This window comes from Polyodon spathula, chromosome 7, assembly GCF_017654505.1.
Source record: "Polyodon spathula isolate WHYD16114869_AA chromosome 7, ASM1765450v1, whole genome shotgun sequence".
Lineage (NCBI taxonomy): Eukaryota > Metazoa > Chordata > Actinopteri > Acipenseriformes > Polyodontidae > Polyodon > Polyodon spathula.
The window spans coordinates 1865884-1875855 of NC_054540.1; the positions used below are offsets into that span (position 1 = coordinate 1865884).

Here is a 9972-nt window from a genome sequence, read left to right on the forward strand (position 1 = left end):
TTTTGCATTTAATTTCTCTCTCTCTCCACTTTGGCATCCTTCAATCTTTCCACCTTCCCTTTTTCCCCACTTTCACTGTATATCTGTTTTGAATCCCCTTGATCTCGGTTTCTACTTTTGTCGGTACCTGAAACTGTCTCACCTACTGCGAGTCTCGACTATAAAAAGTAACTGAGGACACGACATCCCTGATCCCTGTGTTTAACCCTGATTGGAACTAGCTGTAGGCCTGAGCTGGGGTGAAACAAGGACTTCTTTCACTTAAAACACTAGATATTTGTAGAACAGCTTCATAGTGGCCTGTATAACACTAAAACATTACAGAAGATAGTAAAGCTAAACATTGGCATGATAGAATATTAGGCAGGACTGTGTGGGATGCTGACACCCTGCAACAGTGCAGTAAACCTAGAGCATTCTCCTCAGTCATTTTTTCTTTCCCTTCTTCAATATATATTTTTTTAAATGTAAAAAAAAAAAAAAAAATTAAAAAGTCATGTAGTGATTAAGCAAACAAATATCCAAACCAATAACTTTTCAATCCTGCACTTGAATAAGGCTCAGCATTGTAGTTATTTTTTTAATTTTCCATCTTTATATATATATATATATATATATATATATATATATATATATATATATATATATATATATAAGATAATAATAATAATAATAATTAGATTCCCGTTGTGACGGATCAGATTCCATCTCAACTGACTAACTTTGGCAACACTGTCCTCTGTTGGATATTCCCATTGGCATCGGTGATCTGTGCCAAATTAGTCCTTAACTTAGAGGAGGAGGAGCCTGAAGTTGGAGGTAATTTGGAAATGGATGTAATAGCACCAGTGCTCTCTGTGATCCGCTTGGTGGCGCTCTTCTCCCCGGTCGGGGGTTTTGGCAAGCGTCTCCTCAGCCAGGGGTGTCTTAAAGCCTGGCTGGGTGTCATGCGGAGAGAGGGATCCCATTCCAAACACTGTTTCAGAAAGTCCAGGAACAGGGGGTCGTCGCAGCCCTTCAGAGCCGTCACACACTCCTTGCTGCCTGGCGGGCCCCTGAGTTTCCCCCTGCGCGAGCGCCCACCGTTCAGAATCGTGGAGCCGTCTGGCAAGCTGGTGACAGTGCAGTACCGGGGGTAACCCTTGGAGCTGACAAAATTTTTGGCTCTTTTGGATGAATCTAGAAGCTTTTGTGTTGGCATACCGAGCAGTTCTATCATGCATGCCAGTTGGTCCCCTTCATCTTCTCCTGGTAAGAGAGGGTAACCCGTCAGCAGCTCTGCCAGTATACAGCCCAGGCTCCACATGTCAATGGGCATTCCGTACCTGGAGCCGAGGATTACTTCCGGCGCCCGGTAAAAGCGTGACTGTATATAGGTGTAGACCCGCTGGTGCTCGTAGCAGCTGGAGCCGAAGTCGATCACCTTGATCCCACTCCTGCCCTGTTGCTTCAGCAGGATGTTCTCAGGTTTCAAGTCACAGTGGATGATTTTGTTTTTGTGCAGGGCGTCCAGGCACTGCAGGATGGAGTGGGCGAATTTGCGCACCAGCGGCAGGCTGAAGCCCTGGAACTTGTTCTTCTTGATGAGCTCGTACAGGTTCATGCTCAGCAGCTCGAAGGTCATGCAGATGTGGCTGCGGAATGTGAAGTGCTCCAGCATGTGGATGACGTTCATGGAGCCGTCCTTGTCCTGCTTGCGCAGGTGTTCCAGGATGCGGATCTCCTCCGCCGCCTGTCTGTGGAAGCGCTTCTCGTTGCGCACCATCTTGAGGGCCACATGCTGGTGCGCCTTGTGGTCATAGGCCTTCACCACCTGGCCGAAGCTGCCCTTGCCGATGACCTTGAGCACCTCGTAGCGGTACGCGAGGTGGTCGTGGGGCACGTGGATGTAGGAGCCCTGGTCGTCGTCATAGCCACCGTTGTTGGAGCCCCCGATCACACCAGGCCTCTTCTTAGCGTTTGGACCCAAAAAGTAGATCTCGGGGTAGTTGAAGATCTCATGGTGCTCGAACGCAGTCAGCTTGGGCATATATTGCTTCATGGCCTGTTCGGGTGCCATGGGTGAGGCTTTCGCCCTCCCTGTCCCGTCAGAGGACTTGATGGAGCTGGAGCTGCCCTGGCGGCGGTGGGCACTGTCCAGCTGCCTGTCCTGCACCGACAGCAAGCCAGCTTTGCTCACCGGAGTGAGGCCGTTGGGCTGGGCTGTTAAAACCGTCCGCTTGTTGCTGTTTTCCTCAAAAAGTTGCTGAACATGGATCTGCTGATGGGTACCGATATGCAGTTGGTCGTTCATTGTGTGCTTATTGCCTCCGACCTGAAGGAACACAAGAAAAAAACAAACCCATTAGCATGCATTATTGATGTCATTTTACTCAATGTGCAAGATCTTGGTTCTCACTAAATAAAAAGAGCATCAATATATTGCCATTAAAACACAAACCATGCATTAGTGTCACTGTTTTAAAATACATGTTAATGTTACATTTGCAGAAGATAGTAGATGCTAAAAATCCACATGGATTAAGCATGGATTCAAATATTGAAGTACAGTGCTGATTTATATGAAGGAATTCAATGAAATGGTCTGATCTTTTATAACGAATGTCCTATTTTAAAACTCCATTATTTTTTTTTTACTACTTATTTACCCACTTCAAGCCCATTTCCTTCTCTAATGTGCGGTGTATGCATGTTTACCCAGTCCCTTAGGCTTTGGGAATAGAAACACCCATTTGGTTAACTGCTGCTTCAGGCTCAAGTGTTTTTTTCATACACGATCCTGATTTGATAGGTTTCTATTCTTCCACATGGGCAGCAAGCTATGAGAGAGCTGCTTCAGCCTTTAGTGCACGTTCCTGGAGGAACGTGAAAGTAATTGAAGGCTTTGTTTTCGCTTCCATTGCCCTCCTGCTTGAACACTTCCTGAGCTGCTTGTTAACACTGCAACTTATCTATTTACTTTTCATTAGAGAAAAGAAAAATAAAAAAGAACCGGGAGCTTAAACATGTTCAAGATCTCATCGGAAAAGCTATCCCTCCATCATTTATCTATTTGTTTATTTAATATATAAAATCACTAGAAAACATGTAGTTGTGTAAAGGCTGCACATGCAAAACATTTAATTCTATATGGAAAATCCTGTTTAACGATATTGCATACGGAATGAATTGGCCTACACTGTACAATGCAGCCCAATTCCTTCCATATGCAATATTAACAAACACCAGTCATGTGTTTATCCACCTGCGTGTGCAAGCACATTGTGAAAGTGTGTGTGTGTGTGTGTGTGTGTGTGTGTGTGTGTGTGTGTGTGTTTATTTCTATGTGATATGCAATGTGTGCTTTAATAAATTCAAAGCATAACACGATTTTGTTCCCAAGGCTCTTCCCCAGATTAATCATGCAAGATCTATATGGGCTAAAGCTATGCTATTGAACCTGGAATACAAAAGATCAAATGAATAGAAAATATCAGCTGAAATGGGAAGCACTTCAAGAAATGGGCCCAGCTGCCTTCAATAGCTAGCCAGGTATCAATACAGTGAGAAGGTTGGGGGCTGTTAAACTTGTGGCAATTGCTTCTGAAGATAGAGCCTTCATTAGCCCAGCATGTTGTGAAAAGGTGGGTTACCACGATGCCTTCACAACTTATGGCAAGTTAGTGCCATATGAAGTGTCATCAAAACGAAATGAACAGTTCTACAGCTGTATCTATATGCACTGGATAACAATATCTGCTACAGTCGGCTGGAGAATGAGACAAATCTCCAGATCATGAGACACATTACTTTCTCCTACATCTGACAGTCACTATACAAGACAGATACAAGTGATCCCTTTCAATTTGCTGAAGCTTGGACAGAGCGTTTGTTTGTCATTGGTCACACAGGAGTTACCAAACCAGAAAGCCATCAACCAATGTACAGTACCATTCATTTCCTCATGAACACCAGGCAAGACAGTTATGGTGTGTCAATTTTGGGCTTGTTTACATTTTTTTAAGTCGGGCTTCACTGTTAATCTTTTAAGGTATAAGAGATGCATGTCCCACAAATAAAACGATGCTAACTTTCTTATTTTTGCAATGAGGTGAATGAAACAGGGATTAAAATTTACTGACAGGTTGGATCTGGTCATCCAAATTGTTCTTCCTCGTGATACTCAAGTCGCTCTCAGTGTGTTTTAGGAAGAAACTGTTTGAACAGCCACTCAATTCCTTGTGTACCTGAAGGGGTTAAATACATTTCTTCTGTTTCCGGTTTACTGTAAATTATTTAAATTAAAAAGGAAAGCCCTTTTAATGGCTTCAAGCACACAATCTCTGACTGATTTTGTCAGAATCACCACTTCACTGATTAGTTGATAGATAGCCAAAACATTAGGGCCAGAGGGATTGTGAGTCATTGTTTGGAGTAATTAAGGTACAGATTATGGAGATTAATAGGTATAAGAAGGCTTTATCCAGTCCTACTCTCTGTACCTATTTCACTGCCCCTTTAGCAGTCAGGTATTTAAAAAAAGGTTTCTAAAATATATTAAAAGTATTATTATTCTTTTGTACAGTTTCAGTAAAGCACAGCTTGGTAAGTGTTAGAAGCAGTATTGGATCCTGGGTAACTGACATGCACAAAAAGGATCAGTGACAGTGGGGACTAGGGGTTGTGAATTAATTCATGACTTCATACTGCCAGGCTTGCTACACCTTTACTGATCACATGAACCCTGACAAGGCAGGTGTTAAAATGAAAACTGGGTTTAAAAAATGGTTCAACTCAATCAAGCCAAACTTGAAGCTTGCCGTCGTTTCTAATCCTAACCCTGATAAACGGGTGCATCTCAGCTGCTCAGTGTGAGCTATACCAGGGAGACCCTGCCTTGCATCACTGCGTTCCACACCACCTGCCCTTCATCAGATGATACCAGGGTGCCAACGCTTGCCAAGACCCCGAAAAACATTTCTGCTGCAAATGATTTTTAGAACTACCTTTTGGAGCTTGATAATAAAAAGCAGATGCCAGCAACTGAGTCTCAAACTTATCACAGATTTTATCCAACCAGTAATTAGACTCAAATGAGTCTATACAGCTTTTATTCATTACTTCCTAAAATGACAGCACAAAAAAAAAAAAAAAAAAAAAAGGTTTACCAAGGGGGTCCGAGTGGCTCATTCAGTTAAAGCACTGCCACTGGGAGGGCTGGATGAGTCACACAGCTCGGACAGCGCCAGTTCGCATCCAGGGTGCAAAGAGGCTGAACTTTGCTGGTGATTCCATTGGGGGCGTCTTTGGCTCTCTCCCTCCCGGGGTGGGGATGGGAAACCGGTAGAGATTTATTCTCCTCATCACGCAACAGCGAACCCTACTGGACAGACCGGACACATTCAGAGTGGATAAAAAGGAGGGCTGGTCTCTGTTCTCCAGGATCGGTAGCCCTGCCCACCTCTGCTCTGGATTGCTCGGAGTAAAAGCAATTCTGGCTTTGGGCTTGTGAGATCGGAGGACGCTCACACGCCCTCGGAACGTCTGTGCTGTGTGGGGACTCGCTGCAGTGAGGAGAAAAAACATAACTGGAAATTCCAAAACTGGGGGAAAATAAATTAAAATAATTGGTCACTCTAAAGGTACAGCTAATCAAAAAAGTTTGTCAAATGACTTTACTAAACCTGATCATTTTGTAACACACTTGATAAAAGATTATTACAGATTTCTGAAGAGGATTTCCCACTGATGAATTCCAGGATTGCATGTGGAGTGACCGAAGCTAAATAACTCATGAACATCATCTCCCAGCTGAGGGCAAATATAAGGACTATCCAGCAGAAAAGCAACGAGCAAACCAAGTTGTACAACAGACCTTTACTGGTCTGTTAAATATTAATCTAAACCATTCTGTGGGGATGCCAGCACTATGAATGAACACTATATTTACAACAGCACAATAATCCATAACATAATTTGTTTAAAATTTTGTAAAAATAATATTATATATAACAAATTTTTTTGTAAAATATATATATATTATATATATATATATATATATAAACATTTGTCAGTATTTTAACTTTCTGACAGTTTTTCCAGTTCTGAACAAAAATAAAAAATGGCCAGGCATAGTCGCAAAATTACAAAACTACGAAGAATGTTATGCAAACGAAATGGGTACCTAATTAACATACCCGTGCAAATATCAAAAGGGTTGATGTGGTTGGATTGAGTATTTCCATCTAAAGTGGTTTCAAAGAGTCCTCATGGAGATGGGAACCTATTTCAAACAGGCTCCGTGCTACAATAAGAAATAGTCTGCTGTGTGGGTGGAGTGACTCTGACTATAGTAATGGTGACGGAGCCCAGTGTGCTGCTGGGGATTGCTGTGATTTTAGGGGATGACAGGGATAAGCTGCACCCCTAGTATGGAATCGCAGTAGAAAGTAGACCCACCGGTGTCTCGTCAAGGGGCCACCTGGAGACATTGGGGATATCGAATGGATAAAGCTAGCATATTGTAATTGTGGGATGAACTTAGAGGAATTAGGGTCAAACACACTGAGGGTCCTGCATGGGTGGTATCACTCACAGCTGTGATAGCCTATGATACACTTGCATGTTATTCATTTTCATAAAGTGCAACCGGGTATAGAGGATACTGTATGCCAAAGTGAAAAATAAATACACAAACAAATTAATAAACAAATGTCTATGTATTTCTATATTGATTTATCTATTCATTCTTTCTTTTTTTGGGCATAAAATCCACCATAACAGGGTACATTAAACTAAAAATTAATTAATACAGAACATACATTTACAGAAATTAGGATACATTAAGATGACCGCTCTATTGTTTTCTCTGCGTCCTGATGCACTTGCTTTATTGAATGCACCTTCTCTTGTTTCTCCTCAAACACACGCCTATTTTGCTCCCCTTTACTACCTTTCAATTCCACCTGCCCATTGACTTGAAATCCTGAAACGATTTGCATCATTAACATAAAGGTTTCTCATTGAAATACTGACTAATTATTCCGCCACCTTTATGTAAACAGCACCCATCCCACCTGTCGGAAACAGCTGAAAAGTGTTTAATTTTATGATGGAATCACGTTCAGGATAAGTTTGGTTAAAGCTGATAGAGACCGCGAGTTTCAAGCTGCAAGCAGGCATATATAGTCCATATATATAGGCATATATAGTTCATACCATTCCAAACGCAAAGGGCGTTACAGTACTGTGAGGAGGGCAGTGTTCCGTGGAGCACAGCGTATCTGTATTCACCATAATCTGTTTAGCAGTTTTCAGGAACAAAGCCATGGACTTTATTTTTGGTACATAATGTATTTAACAGCACTTCTCGTTATGCGCATTGCAAATCTCTGCACGACATGCAACATTTACACTTGTTTAACTTCTGACGTGTTTCTTTAAAAGGGCTGAAAATGAATTCTGCTACAGCTGCTCCGGCCTTCAAACACAGAAGACATCGGGCCCCAACCCCAACCCCAACCTTTTATATTTTCGGTATAGAATCATAAACTCAAAACTGGTGTTAAGAAAGGGTACACTGTCAGGAAAATATGTTTATTTTATGCACGATTATTGTACAATTATACCACATGAATAAAAAGGCCGGTAGTTTACCATCCATTAGAAGAGGTCCTGTGTCGCTAAGCATCACCTCTAACCTTTCCACCTCAGCCTTTCCTTTAAACACCGGAGCAGCGTCGCCTGGACACTGCTTTCGCTCTCGCTCCATGCTTTCATGTGGCCTTCTTGTAGGGAAGGTTACAGTACATTAAAATAACCAGCACGTCGGGCTATTTATACCTCCGAGGCAACCACACTGTTTAAGTATTACTATTAAAAGACTGTAGTACACAGTACAGTGTTCTGCATTAATGACACCAGCTTTGCAAATGTGATTCACACAATGAAGAGTTAATACAAGACAGCTTAACAGCGGATTCCCTGTTGTTAGTATTATTACCTGCATGTTCACGATATTATTTAGAGTATTTTCCAAGTTCCTCCGTGGAGAGGTGGTCTTACCGAGCGCGTGCAGGTGTTCCGGAGAGGCGGCAGCGGGACAGGCGGCGGCGGGTCGGTCCCTGCTCCAGTCCCTAGACCCCCTGCACTGATCCCAGGGGAAGACTGCAACTGGCAAACGCCCTCAACCCCTTTGCCTGCGGCGACTCAGTGCCCAGCAAGAAGAAAACAAGAACAACATAAATACCGTACTCATTTACTATGTACAATAAATGCTGACACCTACATTTCTATGCTGCAAAAAATGTCATATAGGTCCGAATCGTGGTGAATTGTAACCGTACAGCACAGACTGCACTGGGTTTACATTGTGAGCATACATTGTGATGTATTGCATCTCCGCTAACACTGCCGACAACCGATTGTGACCTGGTTGGGGCCCGACCACCCCAAGCAGAGAGTCGACTAGGGCAGATGTTCTACAAACTCCTTGTTTTTGTGTTTTTGATGTCTTGCCTTTTTTACGTAAAGTTTTTTTTTTGTCAACATATTGGTTGATTTGGGACATAAATTTGTATTATATATATTATATATATATATATATATATATATATCTATTAATATATAATATATATATATATATATTACTATCGACAGAAAATGAGAAAAAAAGCATATCTTAATACCCCCCCGGGATCCCCAAATCAAGCAGACCATTAAATAATAGAACATCCACATGCAGCAGACACATATCTAAAATCAGATTAGGGTTTGGTGTGCTTTGGAGAGAAAAACAATGCAGTTTAAACATTTGCTTTGCTTTCTTTCGCTCCTGGCTTCTGTTTCCTTACCAGTCGGGTAGACGGCAGCGCAGGGTTTCTTGGTTAACATGGCCGCTGGAGAGACACAGGGAAAATCCACTTTCAGTGTCTCTCCTCCTCCCCCCACTCTCTGATCACCAACTGTTACTCCAATCAGCTACACCCAGACATGCATTCTCAACCTGAGACGCAAAACCAAGCACTTCCACAGAAAACGACACTCAAAAACTTGCTACCATGGCTTTAGAACCTAAAAAAACAGTAGCGTCATTAACTGTCTGAAATCCATGCAATTAAAAACAATTAACATCCCAGCGTTGCTTTAGAGGAGCTAGCGAAGCAGCAGCACTCATTTCTGTGGCAAAGAGGTAAACCACACTCACTCCCAGTATTATAAGCGAGGGATATGCATAGTCCTCCTTATCTCTCCTGGCTCTCTTCACTCCCCTGTGCACTTACGTGAAATGCGGTTGGTCCTGTTGCTAAGCGAAACTAAACTCTCCAGACATACACAGTGACAAAGAGGCTTCGGGCAGAGCAGCAACAGCACGGTTTCAACAGTCCCAAGTTAAAGACAGCCCATCCAGTATACCACATAGGCGCTCTGCTCCGATTAAGATCACAAATATACAAACAGAATAAACGCGGGTCGCGGAAGCCGCAAAACAAATTGCAAACTTCATCTAAATCAGGAATCCCTCTGAATCAAAATAGTGCATGCTTATTGTCATCATTAAAACAAATGTTAATGACTTATAGCAAACACTGACAGAAGCACCTTCCATACTGATAAGAGCATAGGTGTCATGTTGTGTTCCTTCTTTTAGTTTTGTTGCACTCTAATACTTTACAGTTTAAACCTGTTTGTTAATATTGCATTACTTGTCTTTATTACAGATTACTCTCTTGGGAGATGCTTATTAATAACTTGTGTTAAGAGTCAAGTTGAGTCAGTTCTGAAACTGTTCAACTACGATATCTATATAAAGCACTGTTGCTTTTCACAGGTACAGTATATAAATAACTCATTCACATGTGCCTCCAGGCCCTTACCTTTCCAGTCGATATATAATCTACAGTAAATCTGCATTATCAATGTGTCTTTCTTTTTACCCTGATGACAATTACAAGTTATATGTCGACCCTCCTGCTCATGAATCCCAATCTATAC

The 9972-nt window shown here is 42.1% G+C and overlaps 1 protein-coding gene across 3 annotated transcripts; it reads right to left on the minus strand.

The window, feature by feature from the left end:
- Nucleotides 1-641: 641 nt before the first annotated feature.
- On the minus strand, nt 642-9262 carry LOC121317982 (dual specificity tyrosine-phosphorylation-regulated kinase 2). Of its 3 annotated transcripts, none has more exons than XM_041254099.1 (3): nt 8832-9262; nt 8044-8186; nt 642-2314 (listed from the first exon to the last, which is right to left on the minus strand). In XM_041254099.1, the coding sequence occupies exons 1-3, from the start codon at nt 8869-8871 to the stop codon at nt 710-712; spliced, it is 1788 nt and encodes a 595-aa protein (XP_041110033.1). In that variant the 5' UTR covers nt 8872-9262; the 3' UTR covers nt 642-709. The 3 variants fall into 3 exon arrangements, with proteins under 3 accessions (XP_041110033.1, XP_041110035.1, XP_041110034.1); XM_041254101.1 differs by lacking the exon at nt 8832-9262 and adding an exon at nt 5148-5359 and having other exon boundaries at nt 8044-8121; XM_041254100.1 differs by lacking the exon at nt 8832-9262 and having other exon boundaries at nt 7982-8061.
- Nucleotides 9263-9972: the final 710 nt, after the last annotated feature.

Coding starts and splice junctions, on each gene's coding strand:
- LOC121317982 (XM_041254099.1), bottom strand. CDS start 8,871: ATGTTAACCAAGAAACCCTGCGCTGCCGTCTACCCGACTG. Junction 8,187..8,831: donor CGCTGCCGTCTACCCGACTG/GTAAGGAAACAG, acceptor CTGGGCACTGAG/TCGCCGCAGGCAAAGGGGTT. Junction 2,315..8,043: donor GGAACACCTGCACGCGCTCG/GTAAGACCACCT, acceptor GTGTTCCTTCAG/GTCGGAGGCAATAAGCACAC.